Source organism: Dunckerocampus dactyliophorus, chromosome 9 (assembly GCF_027744805.1).
Source record: "Dunckerocampus dactyliophorus isolate RoL2022-P2 chromosome 9, RoL_Ddac_1.1, whole genome shotgun sequence".
NCBI lineage: Eukaryota > Metazoa > Chordata > Actinopteri > Syngnathiformes > Syngnathidae > Dunckerocampus > Dunckerocampus dactyliophorus.
In genome coordinates this window covers 31,036,717-31,056,938 of record NC_072827.1, presented here as the reverse complement: position 1 = coordinate 31,056,938, position 20,222 = coordinate 31,036,717, and the positions used below count along the sequence as shown (strand labels likewise).

At 39.8% G+C, this 20,222-nt stretch overlaps 1 protein-coding gene across 2 annotated transcripts; it reads right to left on the bottom strand.

Moving 5' to 3' along the window:
* Positions 1 to 1,488: 1,488 nt before the first annotated feature.
* Positions 1,489 to 17,476, bottom strand: tank (TRAF family member-associated NFKB activator). 2 transcript variants are annotated; one of them, XM_054787902.1, is made up of 8 exons: positions 17,302 to 17,476; positions 15,261 to 15,402; positions 13,346 to 13,454; positions 13,148 to 13,218; positions 9,106 to 9,164; positions 8,898 to 9,016; positions 6,128 to 6,551; positions 1,489 to 4,354 (listed from the first exon to the last, which is right to left on the bottom strand). In XM_054787902.1, the coding sequence occupies exons 2-8, from the start codon at positions 15,357 to 15,359 to the stop codon at positions 4,234 to 4,236; spliced, it is 1,002 nt and encodes a 333-aa protein (XP_054643877.1). In that variant the 5' UTR covers positions 15,360 to 15,402; positions 17,302 to 17,476; the 3' UTR covers positions 1,489 to 4,233. The 2 variants fall into 2 exon arrangements, with proteins under 2 accessions (XP_054643877.1, XP_054643876.1); XM_054787901.1 differs by having other exon boundaries at positions 6,139 to 6,551; positions 17,302 to 17,475.
* Positions 17,477 to 20,222: the final 2,746 nt, after the last annotated feature.

The following is a 20,222-nucleotide window of genomic DNA, read 5'->3' as shown; positions in this document are numbered from 1 at the left end:
GGTTAAGGCTATTCTCTTTAATAGCAGCACGATCGCTTTAATGAAGGCTTGCTTTCAAAGACACCACGTGGCGTAAGTTGAGTTCGCATGTATTTCTGGGATTTCCGAGCATACGTTGCAGCAAATTGTAGAGTCAGGTTAGAGCGAGATAAGAATATCCACGTATTGTTTCTCCTTGTCTTTCTGTTTATTTACACCACACATACACGCGTAACAAAGACTTGCTAGTGATTTTCGAAGTGTCCCTGAATGCAACTCGCGGCGTCTCGTGCCGTTCCTAGGTAGTGATGCGCGATACCACTGAATTCGTTTCCGAGCCGATACTGAGTAAAATTCAGGCTAGCGCGGACGATACCAATACTTTTACAAGTTTAAAAAGTAGTGCCTTTACTCATCAAATAAAATGAATTAATTAATTGAAATGCATTAATAATGATGTATTTATTCAATGATTGGTGATTTCCAATATAGCCAAGCTAATAACAGGACACAATCATGTCAAATATGTGAAAATGGTATTTGCAACACTAAAAATGAAAAAATAAAAGCATTGCAATAAATGATGAATACGAATAAAAAGTGCATTGTCCGTGTTTACGTCGACTGTGACCGTAACAGAGAGATGATGCGCATGCGTTCACGACAACGTAATTTATGAAACAAACGAGTTAAGGTGCTTTTTGACGTCCTTATTATTTGACCTATCACTGGTGATGTGGGTCAATACTTCCGCTAGCAGCTAAAATTGATTCTCAAATCAAAATATCCACACTTTTGATACTCCAGTCGTTTGCGGTCATGTTTGTTTGAAAGGGTGATCGATGGTAAACAAACTGTGAATAAAGTTTTCATTCGTTCTTATAGTAGTTCTTAATCATTCATCACTTATTTCAATGCTTTTATTATTTTACTTCTTTGTATTGATACATATTTGATATGATTTTGTCCTGTTGTTGTATATCAGCTTAGCTATGTTGAAATCACTGCACTACCTACGATATACTTCAGGGTTTACAATAAATCAATAAATGACTTCAATTAATGATGAAGTATTTGGTTGGTTTCGATTAATCATTTGTTGAATCGATTTATGGTATGATAAGAACTACACTACTTTGTCAAATTTACCAGACACATTAGCTGAATTTGCACAAAGTATCGCTGATACCACTTTGATCAATCTAAAGAATCACTAAATTTCAACCCCCTTTTTAAAGACAAAACAGAGCATGCAGCTGAAAATGGAAGCTAAAATCTAGCAACACAGCGCTGAAGTTCACTTCCAAACTCCTGTCTTTTAGTTTTAGTTTTCACTTTTCACTTCCAAACGTTTTTTTTTTTCCACTTTCACTTTTCACTTCCAAACTGTTTTCTTTTTTTCCACTTTTACTTCCAAACTGTTTTCTTTTTTCACTTTCACTTCCAAACTATTTTCTTTTTCCCATATTTACTTCCAAAATGTTTTCTTTTTTCCCCTTTTTTTCTCACTTTCACTTGTCACTTCCAAATGGTTTTCTTTTTTTTCCACTTTCACCTCCAAACTTTCTTTTTTTCACTTTCACTTTTAACTTCGTTTTTTATCCACTTTCACTTTCAAACTTACTTTTTTTCACTTTCACTTTTCATTTCCAAACTGTTTTCTTTCTTTTTTTTTCACTTTCACTTCCAAACTGTTTTCATTTTTCCACTTTTACTTCCAAACTGTTTTCTTTTTCCACTTTCACTTCCAAACTATTTTTTTCCCCCATATTTACTTCCAAACTGTTTTCTTTTTTCCCTTTTTTCTCACTTTCACTTGTCACTTCCAAATGGTTTTCTTTTTTTTCCACTTTCACCTCCAAACTTTCTTTTTTTCACTTTCACTTTTAACTTCGTTTTTTTCCACTTTCACTTCCAAACTTACTTTTTTCACTTTCACTTTTCATTTCCAAACTGTTTTCTTTCATTTTTTTTCACTTTCACTTCCAAACTTTTCATTTTTTCACTTTTACTTCCAAACTGTTTTCTTTTTCACTTTCACTTCCAAACTGTTTTCTTTTATCAATTTTTTTTTTTCACTTTTCACTTCCAAAGTGTTTCTTTCTCATTTTTTTTTCTCTTCAAGTTTTCTTTTACCAACACACAGGAGGCTAACTATGCAGGTCCGCTTAGCAAAAATAAAAATAAATAAAGCAAATCTAATAAGAGGCACTGTCAGTATGAGTTTCCTCTTCCAAACAATGAATGACAAGGTAATTATGAGCAAGCAGCTGTTCCTGCTCCCAGAGAGAAAAGCGTGTAGGCTGCACTATGTTGGACTCTTCACAGATGAAGCAGAGAGCATCATTAGGGATAAGTATTTGCCAGACACAATCATCCCACCCACCATCCATGTTGTGCTGCAGAATGTCACATGATATCGTTTGTCATTAAAAAAGCTCTAATGAACAAGTCATGTTTGGCAGGGTGAACGTGTGCTATTTATAACACGCAATCAAAAGCATCCGTGCCAACAAATCCTAGCTTAGCCTCTAGAAAGACTGACTTTAACATCCAAGACATATACTTGTGTTTGCACTGAGTGAATGTAAAAAAATGCTGCCATGGCAATCAATACCTGTCACGTGCAGATGTTCAGTCGTCCAATAAAATACTGCTAGCAGGAGGTAAAAACCAGGGCTGACAAATGTGGACGTAATTGTGCTAATTGAACGGCGTGTTGGTGCCTGATGTTGTGCGTCATTAAGGAATAAAAGCGGTTTTTGTGTGTAAAGAACACATGGCGTATAAACTTCAGAAATGGCAGACAACTTTGAAACGTTTAAAAAAAAACATCATGGTGATCAACAAACAGCTGCTTCTTATTACCGTGCTAATTCAACAAATATATCACCCTTTCATCAATTAAGAAAAGACTTGTGATTAGCAAATGTCAGGTAAAGAACGAGTATGGAACAATTGGGCTCCCCCTACAGCTGACAAATGCAACAACTTCACAATCTCCTCATTGCTTTTTTGGGGGGGAATTTTGCCCATCATCCACAATCCTAGCATGAGGAGCTAACAATGCACATAATGGGATACACCTATTCCACCAGGAAAGCCCTCTAAAAAAGCTCCAACAAGGTTTAGTGGTTTTCTATCCATGCTGTGAGCATGAAGTAACAGCTACAGTCATGATAACATGTCATACTTACAGTATTTTGGGAACTTCCTTCCTGGGTGCATTGATTTCACATAGCAACATAGAAAGGAACGCCACACCTAGCATCAAAAACAAAAACACAGCAGCAGTGGCGGCAGCTCCAATATGTAGTGTACCTTTGGCTAGCGTGTGGTGAAGCTAGTCGCTAGCTGGCTAGTGGCTAGTTGTTTTAACCACTGAGCTAACTAGTTGCAGTGAAACAACATGTGCTATATAAATGTAATCCATTATTATTATTATTATTATTATGAGGAGTTGTGTATGTTGCTCGTTTCAATGGCTGACACGAGATACTTCTTTCTTTCAGTGTTGAATGATTGTTTTTCCTAAAACTGAACTGACCAAAACCAGACTAAAATGGGTTCAGGTTTGTCAACTAAAACTAGACTAAACCAATCACATAGAAAACGGACTAAAATGTGACTAAAACAAGAAGCACTTTGGTCCAAAAAATGAAGACTACAAATAAAATGGCTGCCAAAAGCGACACTGCTGTATACAGTGTGAGTGACGTCAAGTCTTCATTTGAGTTCTGGCTTCCACTAAAATGGATTTAGAACACGTCTAGGGAACGTTGGTGACGTGAGGAGCACCTGTATGTTGCTGGGTTAGCATGTCAAAGCCACCACGGGCTTGTTGTAGGAGATATAGAGGGCCAAAGATGTGCCTTTGTTCACAGATGATTACATTTAATTTTTCCATCAAAAAAGATATGAATTTGTCGATAATGCAAATAGTACTTCAACATATAGAAACATACTTTGGTCCACCTTGTAACAAAAGGGATAAAAGGGATTGTTTCTGTTATCTTCTGAGAGTAAATGTTGGCTTTATTTCCTCATTACATGTCGCAGTAAATGTATGAGAAGAATGCAATAAGCAGGGACTGCACCATTCAGTTCTTCAATATGAAATAAATGGATTCAAGTGTCATCGCAGTGTCCCGTGCAGTGAACATACTTTCAGGATGCGGCCACGTTACAGTAAGTCTCTGGGCCGTCAGTGGTGGCTGTCATCCTCGGGAGAGAAATGCGAGTAGAGGTGGCTGTTCATCCGCTCCTGAGGAACCACGGCGTGGCAGAAAGCACATTTATCTGGGATGCTGCTGCAAGGCGTCGCCGACTCTGATCCCACTTCCACGGCGTGGCACATCTCGGGCGTCCACAGAGACTGAAGCAAAGAAAACATTTAATTCATTTCCACTCACTCTCTCAAAGCATGCTGACGTTCAAAGTCTTCCGTTAAAGCAGGAGTGCCCCGTGTGATTATGGATAAACTACAGTAAATGATGGTAAGACGTCTACTTCTACATGTATACCAAAATGAACTTTCATCTTTATGATTGTGATTATGGATAAACAACGTGATGGTCAGATGTCTATATCCATCATAAAAGTTATGTGTTCACTTGTAGAAAACAAGTCAATAGTTTGATGCTTTGCTTGACGTCATGGACTCCACGATAGAAATGTGTGTTTTCTACACTTGTGTTGACTAAACTATTATTTCATGATGAATTGGAAAATGTGTCCATTGCTGAAAGCTCTTTAATACGTTGCCTTGACTTGGGCTACATTGTCTTTTACATAATTATTTTCATTTATTCTATATGTGTCATGTTTGATAGCAAATGCTAACTGGACGTAATACATGAAGTGTGTGTATAATGAACACTACGTAGCTATTTTCACTGACATACAGTGGTGTGAAAAAGTGTTTGCCCCCTTCCTGATTTCTTATTTTTTTTGTCACACTTCAATGTTTCAGATCATCAAACAAAGTTAAATATTAGTCAAAGACAACACAACTGATCACTTTATGCAGTTTTGAATTAATTTTAAATGAAACTTTTTATTATTAAGGATAGGCTTCAGCATGCCCCCGCGACCCTAATTAGGAATAGCGGCATAGAAAATGGATGGATGGATGGAGAAAAAAATCCAAAGCTACATGGCCCTGTGTGAAGAAGTGATTGCATGACAACAATTCTACAAAATTCCTCCCCAGCGCTGGAAGAGACTCATTGCAAGTTATCACAAACGCTTGATTGCAGTTGTTGCTGCTAAGGGGGGGCCAACCACTTATTAGCTTTAGGGGGCCATCACTTTTTCACACAGGGACATGTAGCTTCGGATGTTTTATTTCTCCCTTAATAATAAAAAGTTTCATTTCAAAACTGCATGAAGTGTTGAGTTGTGTTGTCTTTGACTAATATTTACATTTGTTTGATTTCACATTTCAGTGTGACAAGCGCAAAAAAGAAAGAAATCGGGAAGGGGCAAACACTTTATCACACCACTGTACTACTCGGGTTATGCACACAACTATTGAGGAATGATATCTTTATTGCCGTATTAAATTGTGAATTATTGAATGATCAACTACTTCGATGAAAGTGTGAATGTGAAATACTAATCATTAGTATTTAGTATAGTAGTCTCCAGTTATGTTATGTTTTATAGTAAGAGGTACATCACGTTGACTTGCATGCTGGAAAAGTACGTGCAGCTGTACAACGTACATAAACATACATAAATACTCATATTTATAAATATGGCGAATATATACTGTATATTTTATAGATTTACAGTAGGAGGTAGATATTTGAAAAATATTTCTCAGGCTGAAAAAGTGAGCTTGGTGATGTAGTTTAAAAAAAAAAAGGTTGCTGCTTATGGTTCATTTCTTCAATGGGCCTTCTTACGTATTCGTAATGAAACGTGCATGTGATATTCATCAGGCAGTTCTGACACTGTGTTACACTTCCATCTGGCTCACACTTTCAAGCAAATATGCTAATACAAGCGCAGCATCCATGTTGAAATAATACAAGCATCACTTATTTCACAGTACCTGGGGCTTGTTTTTCATTTCCCACAGTTTCACTCCTCCTTTTGCGGAGACCAATCAGAAGCTGATCATTTGCTACTACTTTTCACAGACCTCCTTCTCACCTGCTGGGGTCCCCGAATGTTCTCCTGGGAGAGGGAAGAAGATGTGGCGTGAGAGGGGAACGTGGGGTAAGTAAAACACGGCGTGGTGGGCAGTTCCGAGGCCTCTTCCTCCCCCTCGTTGGCCACGGTGGAGGCGCCGCAGAGAGGCCGCCTCATGGGCACGGTCAGACCCACATGCCTTTCCGGGGCGCTGTTCAGGAAGTCGTATTCGCTGTCCGCAGGGGGTGGGAATTTGACACTGAGCTTGGTGAGAGAGTCTACAAAGTCCCTGTCGTCCGGGCCGGCGCCACGCGACGTCAGGGATGTAGGAGGCAGCGGATTATCCACCGCCGACTGTAATGCAGAGGAAAAGGCTGTTTCGTCTTCTTCTGCTGTGCCGTCTGTGCACTGGATGGGCATGGAGAACTGCTGATCTGTTAGGCAGGACATAAACATTGATTTTTCTCACACAAGGTGATGCCTTTCATGTTGACAATGGAAATATACGGTATACCTCTGACACTGTACATTCATATTCCCGTAGGACACTCATTTCTACTACGTTACACTCTTCTGCCCTCCGTGTGTATGCTAGCGGGCCCCATCCACCTTCATGCTGTTGTTCTATGGAACAAACTTGCCAAGGTGCTGAAAGTAATGCACAGAGTGAACCCTCTTCCTGCCTGTCTGGAGGCGAGAGATGAGGAAAACAGACATGGGCTAGTAGCTAGCCGTTGTGGTGTGGCGAGGTGTTACTACATCAATGTTAATAACAATAATAATAACAATGTGGTTCACATGCAGCTCACATTATGGAAATGGAGCCTTGTTGGCGCTTTTTGGAGTTTTTTTTTTTAGAAGGCTTTATAGGCAGAATAGGTGTGTCCCATTACGTGCGTTCTTAGCTGCCTCCGTTTTCATATCTTTAGAAGGAACCGAAAACAGAAAGACGTGTGTTCATGTCTCACATAATGATTGTGGATGATGGGCAAAATTCCCCAAAAAATGCACTTTTCCTTTCAGGCCATAAATTCAAATGAATGCATTTCAGACTTGTTAAGACCCCGCAGATGCCCTGGAGAGGGGAGAGCATGGCCACACAGTGTAGACTGATAGTATGTAGGATGTTGTGCAAAAGAGGAAAGGAAGAAGGGCAGAGGACCAAATGGCAGAAGGGGAGAAAGAAGGGAGCGATGGCCAAGCCTGCGAGGCACCAGTGTACTTGGAAGAAGTGATAAATGTAGAAGGGTGGAAGTTGGGACTGCTGTAAATAAGGACGTTCCAGGCATCGATAGGCTGAAGTAAGAGCAGCTCTAAAGAGGATGAATCATGGGAAGGCCCTTGGGTCTGTGGGGGTGTGGAGGTTAGAAAGGAGCGGCATTTTGAACAAGCTTGTTCAATGAATGAAAAGATGAGGAATGAAGGGACAGTGTATTGGTGTCAATTTTTCAGAACAAGGGTGATGTTCAGAGAACTTTGTGACAGCTACAGAGCATAAAGCTAATGACGCACACAATGAACCTCTGGGAAAGTCTAGCGGGAGAACGTCTAAGGAAAGTGGTAGCAGTCCTGATGGGAAGTACAGAGAAGGACAGAAGTTCCATTGTGTCTTTGTGGATTTAGAAAAAGCGTATAGTAGCATGCAGAGAGAGAATTCAAGCTCCTTCTTGTTTGCTGGATGATTGACAGATGAGGTCAGACAGGAGGCTCCATGGACAATGACATGAGAGCAGAGAGTGGGTGGAAGAAACCTGGAGAGGTGGAAGCCTGAGCTGGAGAGGAGAGAAATGAATGTCGGTCGTAGCAAGACGGAATACGTGTGTGTCAATAAAAGGGTATCAGGTGGAACTCTGAGCATGCAAGGAAAAGAAGAGAGGAAGGTGGAGCAGGTGAAGTACTTTGGGTCAAACATTCAGAACAACGGAGAGTGTGGAAAAGAGGTGACGAAGCGAGTGCAAGCAGCATGGAGTGGGGTGGAGAACACAGGCACGAGTCCATCCATCGTCTATGCTGCTTATCCTCAATAAGGTCGCAAGGGTATGCTGGAGCCTATCCCAGCTGACTTTGGGCGAGAGGCAGGGTACACCCTGGGCTGGTCGCCAGCCAATCGCAGGTCAGGAGTCCTGAAGGGAAGGATTTACTGGAAAGTAGTGAGACCAGCCCTGATGTACGGTCTGGAGATGGCACCTTTGACCGACAGACAGGAGGCAGAGCTGAAGATGCTTAGATTTTCTTGTGAGTGAGGAAGATGGACAGGATTAGAAACATCCCACGTTAGACACCTGGGAGACAAGGTCAGGAAGGCCAGACTGAGAAGGTTTGGCTAAGTGAGAAGGAGGGACTGTGACTATACTGGTAGAAGGATGCTAGAGGAGAGGAAGGAGAAGACCAAAAAGGAGGTTTATCCATGTGGTAAGACAGAGAGGAAGATGTACAAGATGTAAATATGTCATCTGCTGTGGCAAGTGGTAGATACAAGTTAATTCATGTATCATTGTACTTCTATGTACTTCTAGATGTATATTGGGTATGATATGTAGTATCCAGATGAATATATGGTATTGTTAAATACTAGGGGTGTCACGAGATGAGACAATACACAAGATTGATTGTGTGATTTTAACATGACTTAAGAGAAGTACAATGAAAAAATATTGTGTGATTAATTAATTAATCATCCCAGGCCTACAAGAACCTTTTTTCTGAACAAGAAATCTTGTCACGTTTTAATCTTTCTCTATTAAATGATTTGCATGGATTTGACTTTGTGTATTTCATACCATTTGCTGTTTCAATCCCCCCACGGAATCTCTTCAGGTGATCTTTTTGCCTTCGGGATAGACAGCGAATCTGCCGGAAGGTCCCTTGAACGGCTTCCAGCGCATCCAGCATGTCCTGACTGACAAACAAACACACGGGTGAGAAAGAAATGCACATGCATTTGTCCATGTTGAAAAAGTCTTGGTGCAAGGACAAAAAATAACATACTAGTCGACACTGCTATTGACAGTCATTACAGGAGTAACAGCGACAGTGCCCGTATTGTCCTAAAAAAAAAACATACACAACAAAACACATTTGTAGTTATCGTGATGACTACAGAATAATGTATTCATGTGGAGCTGTAGTTAATAAATGACAGTGACTGAACTGTTCCAAATAATCCTCTAGCGCCATCTTGTGAAGCCAAAGTGAAGTTCAAGCGAGTTCGGCTGTTTGAACAGGCTTGGTAATGTAAACCTCCTCTATAGACAACTAACATGCTACTAGCAGTTTTAACTAATAACACAACATTAAACATGAAATCCTTTAGCATATTCACACGTTATTAGGAAGTAAAACAAATGCATGCGCATATCACTAAATGGACATTCATGATAACAAGACCCCAACCCTAAGAGCACAGCCCTTAAAAGGCAAAATGTTGGATTGAATGTGATTTAGTGTCAGGTATTCATACTGTCATGATCTCTTGATGGCAAAGGCAAAAAAGCTCTCTATTTGAAGGCGGTGGGATTGTTGAGCTGCATAAGCAAGGCCTCTCTCATTGCTGCTGAGGTTGGACGCAGCAAGACCCTCGTTTGAAACTTCTTCAAACAACCTGAGGCTCGTGGAACAAAAAAGGCAAGTGGTAGACCCCAAAAAAATGAGCCGGTGGATCCCATTGGCTGTCCGTCAAGACACGGGACCATCCTTGGCCCAAAAGAAGGTTGTTACTGGTGCTGAGGGCAGCCCAACAACCATCAGACGCCATCTGCCCGAGAAGGCTTTTAAGAAGAAAAAAAAAAGCTCTTCAAAGGCCTGGTCTCCTTCAAGGTTTGGAATTAGAAGGAGAGCACCAAACACGGGACATTGAAAGGACATTCGTCTCCGTAGCTGCAGCGGCTCCCTCTCACTGTGTCATGATGTAGGGAGCTCGCATGGTAAGTGCCGCTCTAACCGCTGACTGATAACAGGGACCGCACAAACACTACTAAACATGTCAAAACGGTGGCGAAAAACCTTGGAAACTCCTTGGTTATGGAGCGTGAATGGAAGCTAGCGGGGTTGGTTTAGTTTAGCTAGTGCAGCTGTGTGTGTGTGTGTGTGCGTACGACTCAGGCTTGATGATATATTTTACTGTGTTGTGTTTTACTGCTTTAAAGTAAGGACCATTTTACATTTCCCACTGACAACGTGCAGGTTTTGAGTGGGAAAAAAAATAATCACAAGCACGGGCATTACAGTTTGTTGAAGATTTTGTAGCAAATGTGTGCTGAGGCTGACATCCCGTTAGACAAGTTAGCTAAGGGCCCTGTCACACATTGACGATTTAGGCAGCGCATGCCTGACGTGATCATTTTGATGGCATACGTTGGTTGAACTGCCGACAGTTTTGTTTTTTTCAATTTTGGGCGTATACATAGCGTATTCATAACGAGGTCGACGTAAACATGACGTATTAGTAACTTATATAGAATGTTTCTCTAACTTATAGACAACTTATATCAACGAATGCGTAGCGTGTTGCCGGTGTTCACAATTTATGCCCAACGGCCAACGCCTGTCACACCTTCACGATTTAGCCATCTTACGCCAACGTATGAAAAATTTGGCCAATATGCTGGCGTACGTTGAATAAGTTATGGGTAAGTTTTGTATATGGTAATAGCACGCGGTAGCACGCCGGCATACGTCGTAGTACGTCTAAGTCGTACAAAAATTTTGTGCATGCACAAAACTTTTCGACGTATGTCAACGTATGATTCATACGTTCCGCATCCGCGGGCAATAAGTTATGCGATCGTTGACACCCGTTCACACACGTTATTTGTAAGTTACACACAAGTCGTAATACGTCAACATACCTTGAGACAAAACTGTCTTCTTGGCAAGCTTTGGCTGAGAGGAGATGGAGACTGTCGTGTTTGCATTAGTAGATAAGTTAGCAGCTTGACTATGACAAAACTATCTTAGCTTGACCAGTAGAGGGCACTGTGACACTGGGAATGGAACTAACATTTTTTTTTTTTTTTGCGCTTTGTCTGAGAGAAACAATGTACGTTTTAATCAAGCATTATTGATCACGTCAACATAAAGTGCATACGAGTATTTACATTCAAGAAGAATGGAGAGATACAGCATGTTACTGTCCAAGTTAGCGTTAGGTTTGATGCACAAGACAAAACAGGAAAAGCAACGCCAAAATGGAAAAAACAAAGACAATGCAGAAATCATTCTTTTGTCTTTGTCATTACTAAATGCAATGACAAAACGCAAGTGGAAAAGACAAAGACAAAACAGGAAAAACGGCGAATTGGAAAAAACAAAGACAATACAGAAAAAAACAATGACAAAATGGAAAGACAATATGACTACATTTGTATATTTTTTTTATTATTGATTCTCTTTGCATTTCCACATTTGTATATTTTTGTATTATTAATTCTCTTTGTATTTCCACACGTATTCCCTTTTAATTTTGGCACTCCTGTGATTCCATACTTAACCAGTACTGACAGTGCATCAAACCTAACGCTAACTTGGACAGTAACATGCTTTATCTCTCCATTCTTTTTGAATGTAAATACTCCTATGCACTTTATGTTGACGTGATCAATAATGCTTGATTAAAATGTACATTGTTTCTCTCAGACAAAGCGCAAAAAAATAAAAAAAAATAAAAAATGTTAGTTCCATTCCCAGTGTCACAGTGCCCTCTACTGGTCAAGCTAAGATAGTTTTGTCTCAAGGTATGTTGACGTGTCTTGTGCATAACTTACAAATAACGTGTGTGAACGGGTGTCAACGATGGCATAACTTATTGCCCGCGGATGCGGGACGTATGAATCATATGTTGACATACGTCGAAAAGTTTTATGCAAGCACAACATTTTTGGACGACTTAGACGTATACCGGCGTGCTTCCGCGTGCTGTTAACATATAGAAAACTTGCCCATAACTTATTCGACGTACGCCAGCGTATTGGCCAAATTTTTCATACGTTGTCGTAAGCTGGCTAATTCACCAATGTGTGACAGGGCCTTTTGCTATATCCATTTCTCAATGACTGGACTAAATGGGCCAATGATGGATTGCATCAATAAATGGAAGGATTTTTTGTGTTTTATTCACTGACCCAAATAGCACACGCTATGCTGGTAAAAAAAAAGTGGAAAAGGTAAAAAACTAAATTCTAAAAAATGTAAACAGAGAAAACGGAATTTGGGAAAAAAATAAAACGGATTTCATTGGGCCCTAAGAGAGTTTGTTAAAAAAAAAAAATCTTATTCCAAATCACGCCACAAATTGATCTATAATCATGTCAAATGATTAGTCCTACCCTAAAAGTATTTTGCATTTTTTCCAATTGGATCTTTTATTGGCTCTTTTATTGGATTAGGGACATGACTCACAGAGGTTCGTTACAAAAGCCAAACAATATTGTTGGTCATGCTGCGTAATAAAAAAGTCCATTCAGCAATACTTATTTTGCATTACGTTTAATGCTTTGAAGAGCTATTTTCATAACCATATTCAATTCCACAAATTCATGTTTGTAACAAAAGCTTATCATTATTAATAAAACAAACAAACAAACAAAAAAACGATCGGTACCTGATCAAATCAGATCTGCAAGACTATAAAAAAAATCGGATCTGAAGCCAAAAAATGTGGATGGGGACATCCCTAATCTGCTGTATAGGCTCTCACGCCATAACTAAAGTGTCTGCCCAATGTATATATTAGTCAGAAAGCTTTGAAATATAAACATCTCAAGCTTTATTAAAACAATTTAATAAAGTGTTTCACACTCCATGGCACAACTGACATGGAGTGTAAAATGTGCATCAGTAGGATTCTTATTAAAAAGGTCACGCATGAATGGATGATAATGAATTAACGCAGCCGTGTTGATCAGTTGCTGGTCATCATGCAGTCATTACTGCACAAGTGCAATGCGAACGTTCTGGAAGATGCTCACAAATGGGTGTTAACTGCAACTATCATAGTGCATTTGACACACAGAGAGATCAAGTACACACATACCGGATGCGGTATTTTCCCATGTGCGCTGAGCCCATCAACCAGATGGATGCATGCCTCACATTTCATCTCTCCTTAGAATGCAAAAGAGCATCAATGAACAGCATGCCACGGCACCAAAGCATCACAGCTGCACGTCACGTCATATGTCAAGACATGACAGCAGTGGATGACAGGATGACGATCAATCAGATCACTAACCTGCTGGTGTCCTTGTTGCTGGCAACTGAGCTTTAAGTTGGGAAATCAGCTGCTGCTGGTCTTCTATCTGCTTTAGGAGTTTTTGAGTGTATTGCTGATAATGCTCAGTCTGGAAAAAACAGATTTATCTTGTTAGTGCAATCTGCTCTGTCACTTTTTCACATTAGCATATCAGGGAGAACGACACGGCTTAAATATACACTTCATTAGGTACACCCACACAATTTAACATCATCTGTCTTTCTGAGTGACAATAAATCAACATTATACGTTCCGTAGATGTTCTGTGTTACAAAGTTGCGTGGTTACGAACGTGTTCCCACATTTTGGTCCATAAAAAACTGGTTAACGTGTTGCGACACTGAAGAAGGATAACATCTAGTTAACCTTTTTCATTATGACTCTCAGGCAAGAAGAGGCTGTTCTGGTGGCAGTGCGCCGAAAAAAAAGTAAAACATAGGGGTGAAAATGAACATCATAAAAAGCGCCGAAAGAGGAGAAACGCTCACTACTATCGGACGCACTTTTCATCTCTGCATTCGACTGTCATGGTTTGGCACGGGCCGGTGTTGTGCCAAGTGTCGGCATGCACGCTGAGATCCGCATGCGGGTCATGCTATGAGACGGTGTACTAGTTTTAAGGCACAGTACTTCATGATAATGAAACGATAGTTTTAAAAATTCACAATGTAATTGTGGCACTTTGTGACACAGTTGTCCTCCTATTTATTTAAACAATTGTATTTATAGCAAAGGAATGTTTACCACCGTGGTTCATAGCGCTGTATGTGCAAGTAATTACCTGCTCAGCTTATGGTCAGCAGGTGGCCAACTGTTACTACATTACAAATGAATCAGAGGACCAAAACCACAGAAGAAGAGTGGTTAACAGACAGCGAATGAGGCATGATGCAACAATCGCCCATACCCGTTTTGTATTCTCTTTGTTGTGCTAACAGACTCCCCAACCAGCGCCTTTGGTTAAAATTCTAAAAAAAGGTGTTTCACTTAAAGGAGCTCCACCCATTCAAACATCTCCAACATAATGCCAAAATATTAAAAATATGCCCCAATCGCATTCATTTACAGTAAAGAGGCGGATGCATTATTTTGCATCCCCCCTTTTTGGGCCAACATAACTTTTTACATGCATGTCATTCACATGATTTGGTTAAAAGACACTCATCTCTCATGTGTGCTACATCGTGTGATCTAAAAATGTTTGCAACAGCAAATAGGAGGGTGTGCATTATTTGGCAGGACAGATGTGGGATCTGCAGAGATTTGCATCCCCCTCTTGATTGCTATTGTGAACATTTTTAGATCAAATGATACAGCACACATTATAAGTGGGTGTCTTTTACCTAAATCACGTGAACTACATACTAGGGATGCAATTCTCAGCAGATCCAAAATCTGTCCATCCAAATAATGCATCCCCTTTTACAAGTGTCGCTTTATTATCATGAAGTATTGTGCCTTAAAAACAGCATTTTATAGTTTAGGTTTTAGTGGAGCGTTTGTGCTCCCGCGACCTGCATGCACTCAGCATGCGTGCAAAACTTGACACAACACCTGTTAGCGGGTTCAAGGTATACCACGGTATAAAAAGTCACGGTTTCAAAACCACTAAAATTGTGCGTCACACCATGTCTGCGATATGAAAGAAAGTGGCATTCCAGTGCGGCCACTAAGTTGAAATAGGTCGTAACGCTACACAAAACTTGAGCATGTTAAAGGACCTGTTCCTCTAAAGCCAATGTGGTCCAGTTTTCCGTAAGTGGTTGTGTATTTCAGTTTGGCCACCCTTGGGTCAGATTGTGCAGGTGTACTTAATGTTGTGGCCTGCGACCGTAGCAACAAATGATTATTTGTGCTGTAATGCTCATGAATGAACTGTCTTCAAGATGCTCACAATTTGTTGCAGCTCCTTTTTGGCATTGTCTTTTTCAATGGAGACCTGGCGATAAGCTTCAAAAGCTTTGTTGAGCTGGTCTGCGATGTTCCTCTCCATGCCGTGTGCTCCACAATCATCACTGACAGAGCAGACATGAGCCCTGCAAATACGAAGTGACACACGGTCAACAGCTCATTTCAAAACTCCAAAACATCAGTGACAGGAAAAACATTGTGCATAAAAAGTATATTGCACGTTTTCCTGTCTCTTAGATCAGGGGTGCCCGTTACGTCAATCGCAAGCTGCCGGACCATTGCAAAGGTAGTTTGGGTCGATTACATAAAAATCACTTTGTACATCAGTCAGCTGACATGAGGCTCCCCTCCTGATTCGCTCTTGCTCGCCCGCGGCAAAGACGCAGCGTTGAACAGACGTCTCAAACGACACACGGAGATGCAGCTTTCATCTTTATGATTGTGATTATGGATAAACTACAGTAAATGATGGGTAGATGTGTACATCTATGCCAAAATGAACTTTCATCTTTATGATTGTGATTATGGATAAACTACAGTAAATGATGGGTAGATGTGTACATCTATGCCAAAATGAACTTTCATCTTTATGATTGTGATGATGGATAAACTACGTGATGGTCAGATGTCTATAACCATCAAAAGTTATGTGTTAACTTGTAGCGGCTAGTTATGTAGAAAACAAGTCAACAGTTTGATGCTTTGCTTGGTGTCATGGACTCCACTATAGAAATGTGTGTTTTCTACACTTCTCTTTCTTAAACTATTATTTCATGATGAATTGGAAAATGTGTCCATTGCTGAAAGCTTTTTAATATGTTGCCTTGACTTCTTTTACATAGCTATTACATATCACTCAGGTTATGTAAACAACTATTGAAGAAAATTCTTGAATCTTGAACTATTGAGGAATCACGTGTAATTATCTTTATTGCCATATCAAATTGAATTGTGAATTATCAAATGATTCAACTACTTTAATGTAAATGTTGAAAGTGTGAATATGAAATACTAATCATTAGTATTTAGTATAGTAGTTTCAAAGTTTACCGCTTAGATTTTATATATATATATATATATATATATATATATATATATATATATATATATATACTGTATATATGTGTGTGTGTGTATATATATATATATATATATATATATATATATATATATATATATATATATATATATATATACTGTATATATATATATTTATGTGTGTGATTTATAATAAGATATCGATCATGTTGACTTACATGTAACGTGCATGCTGAATAAGTGTGTGCACCCCTGATGTACAACGTACATAATTACTCATATTTGTAAATATAGTAAATATATATATATTTTCTATGTTCATAGTAGGAAGTAGATCTTTGGGGCTTGGTCGTTTTAAAAGTAGCTCACAGGCTGTAAAAGTGTGTGTTCGATAATATTGCTATTTCCGGTGGAGCATCACACGTTACATGCAAAAGTCAAGGAAAAGATAAATTTTCAAGTTTTGTCTGTGGAGCGGCTTCTCTAGATGAACTAACACCAAACAGTTCAACGCTCTGAACATGTCGTATAATGCTAAAACAAAAAATGAAAAGAATGAAAAATAAAGAAAAAAAACATATTGTACATTATGAAGTGACACTGAATGAAATACAAGCATACTGTAAATATAATGTAAATATGATGACGGCTGAAAGTAGACTTCCTCTAAACTCACATTTGACTCAACCGTAATACAGGAGGCTGACTCTTTAGTGAAATAATAACAATATTTTACAGATTAGAAGTATACACAATGTTTGTAAATATATTTAAGGTTAGATCATCGAGGAATCAAAATGTGATCTTTCCAGTAGCCAGTCCTGACTTCCATACATTGATAGGGTAGGCCAAAAAAACCCAAAAAACACTGAGAGCCTGTCAGACTGACCAAGAAGACATTAGTGTAAGGAACAATGTAAAGGTAAAAGTAGTGAAGTACTGAGTTAGCTCTAAGAAAACAATGATGACGCGGTGCTCTTGCTTACCTTGGTTCGGGTGAGTGTAAAAGTCCAACTTAGCGTGTGGACAACATGTTCCAGCACAGCAGCACGGCATTAGGAAGTGCTGTAGTGAGGATATGAGCATAGAAGTGTGTGTTTTTACATAGCCCACTTTGCGGAGTTGGGAACTTCCCTCGGGGAATCCCCGCTGCTCCGCGCACTTCCGCCTTTGGTCAGTGTCAGCCAATCAGCTCGCGGCATACCAGAACGGCAGCCCGCTCTTGAGGGTTGGTCCCGCCCACATGTCTGCTGTGTGAAAGCGGCCCCACTGAGCTCACCTTGTTCTTCAACTTCTATTTTTTTATTGTCTGTATGGTATTTGGACTCCACCCCAACAATTTGAATACAGAGACTAGCCTAAAATAGGTACACGAAGAGCTCAGTGTAATCCTTCAGTACAACAGAAATCCATGTTTACATCAAGGGGTCAGTAGTTCAAGTCAAAAAGGGAATATTGTATACATTCACTACATGCAGAGTCAAATAGTTCAAGAGTGGAATTCTTCATTTCATAATCATATGGATGATTATAGCTTACAGCAAATGAAACATTCAGCATTTCATCAAATTGTAAAAGTGGTGAAAAAGTTGAGCATTGTCAACTACTGCTTTGCTCTAATCAGCAAATGAACTGCACCAGAAAGCAGTTAAGAAGTCTGCTTTCTTAGTCTGAACTGAAACCCTGAAATCAAAGAACTTTTACACGCTTTTCTCATTTCTTAAGTTGAGGGCCGAGGTCTTACCCCTCATTATGGCACACACCATAACCGCACTGATTGGGCTTCGCATGCAACATTCACCATATGCTAATCCAGAGAGTCAGAGAGGTGTTTATTTAACAGATATGTGCTGCTGTTGCAGTATTTGCACGGCTGCACTGCTGTAGAACTACATTGCAATGCAAAAAACAGCATGAAAGGGGTGGATAGTAGGGATGCACAATAATTATCGGTACAATATGGCACAACTACGACCTCATACCAATACATCCAATAACATTAAAAATAGGTCCAATAACCAATAACTTAATTAGAAATTAGTAAAATGAAGTGGAAAAATGATCCAATGAGCAACCTGCAAATCAAGCACTGCCTTTTTCTCCTGCCTGTGACATTAACGTCCTGTCGTAACTTCCCCTGAGCTCACTTGTAAACAAACACTTTAAGAGGAAGACATTTTGCCTGCTAGTTGTACCAAGTGATCTGTGGGGGGTGCACGGAGCACACAAAAACACCTTACCAGAGACCTCTGTGGCGTCACACCGACCGCTCGGAGCATGTGCACGAATACAGTGCACCTTGCTGGGCTAGAGCAGGTGGCTCCTCCCCCTCTATACTCTGATATTAGTGATGTGGCAGTAGTAATGTCATGATATTTCATTAGGACAAATCATCAGGTACATTTGGTCAAATTGTCCTTCTTGCCTCTAGGTGTGCACAAACCACACTTAAATCTAAATTTCAAAAAGGAGATTATTGATATCAGTTCCATATCGGTCTTGAGAAGTTATCAGTATCGGTTTGAAAAAAAAAAAGATATGGTGTTCTCTGCTGGCAAGTGTATGTAAGCTATAAATCATATCTGCTGTGTAACCTGGGCACAGGGTAATTGTTATGATGGTTCTATCAAAGATCAATGATGTTGATCATGTTAGCATTCATGAGTAGTATTATTCTGCATCAGATATGGTTCCCCTTTTTTGCATTTTTCAGAAAAAAGTCCATAAAGTATATAATAAAGTATATCATTGTGGAGAGAAGAGGTTTAATTTACTTATAATCCTACAGAATAGTGGAAAAAAGCAAGAATTCATGTGGTATTATTTTATGCATCTGCTTGGAACGACCAGCAGATGGCAGCTAAGATACTTTTTAGTCACAATACATGCAGGAATGATAAGTAGAACGTATTCTTTGTCAGCACTGGGATCATGTGAGGTAAGTACTGTCTTTAGAGGGCTTGGTGAACACATACATCACAAGGGGAACCTGGCTGGATGTCTGCAGTAAATCTTGTGACACCGTGAGCTTCATTCATGCTGCCTCCAAGGAAAACAAACAGTGTCACTCTGAAGAAATGTGTGTGTGTGTGTGGGGGGGGCACAAATCAAATTTCAGGACTATTAAGCAAAACCTCATAGCCATCTGACGTGAAGTGTTAGCACGGACTCTGGAATGGAGCACTATGATTTTAGATGCTGGCCAACATAATCCAATACTGTTCCGATATTCGATATTGGACCAATATCTTCATATCAATATCAGATCGGGACACCCCGTCACAGTTGTGACCCCAGGATGCAGAGGCAAAGTGCAGGTAAAAAGTCTTACATTTAAGCAGAGGCAGGTTCAGGTACTCTCAATAGCAGGGGTTTAATTCCAAAGTGGCAAAAAGGCAAAACTAGATCATGTAGCCTGATGCAGACAAAACATTAACAATGAACCAGCAAACAAAGAAGCTACCAGCTGAACTAAATAAGGGAAACTAAAATCAAATTAGCAGAACTGTGAAAGAAAAACCAAAGCAACCGGATCTCCACTTTGACAAGCGAGAGATACGGCTGCATTGGTATCAGCCTCCTGGATGGATAAGAATCGGCCATAAATCCTTAGATTAATGGATTGTAAAGACACACAGCGGGTATCACAAGACTAGCAGCCGCTTGACAGTCTGTCCCTTAAACAACGTCAAAGCCTGGGCTGTTGGTGAAGGAATTGTCATGCATGTTTCGTAGCTTGGCATGACTGAAAACCACAATGGATGTAAATAGCATTAGCAGCGCTAATAACAAATAACAAATAAAATTATAATAAGGTCATCAAATCTTACCATTATGCATTCCCACATAGTGTTAGCATTTGGGAGCAATTATGAGGTGAAAGAAAAAGGTTAGAAATACAGTATAG

Excerpts from the sequence above, each read along its gene's own strand:
- tank (XM_054787901.1), bottom strand. The coding sequence starts at position 15,359 with ATGGAGAGGAACATCGCAGACCAGCTCAACAAAGCTTTTGAAGCTTAT. Across the intron at positions 13,455-15,260 it reads AAAAGGAGCTGCAACAAATT|ACTGAGCATTATCAGCAATA; the intron begins GTGAGCATCTTG and ends TGTTTTTTCCAG. Across the intron at positions 13,219-13,345 it reads AGCAACAAGGACACCAGCAG|GAGAGATGAAATGTGAGGCA; the intron begins GTTAGTGATCTG and ends TTGCATTCTAAG.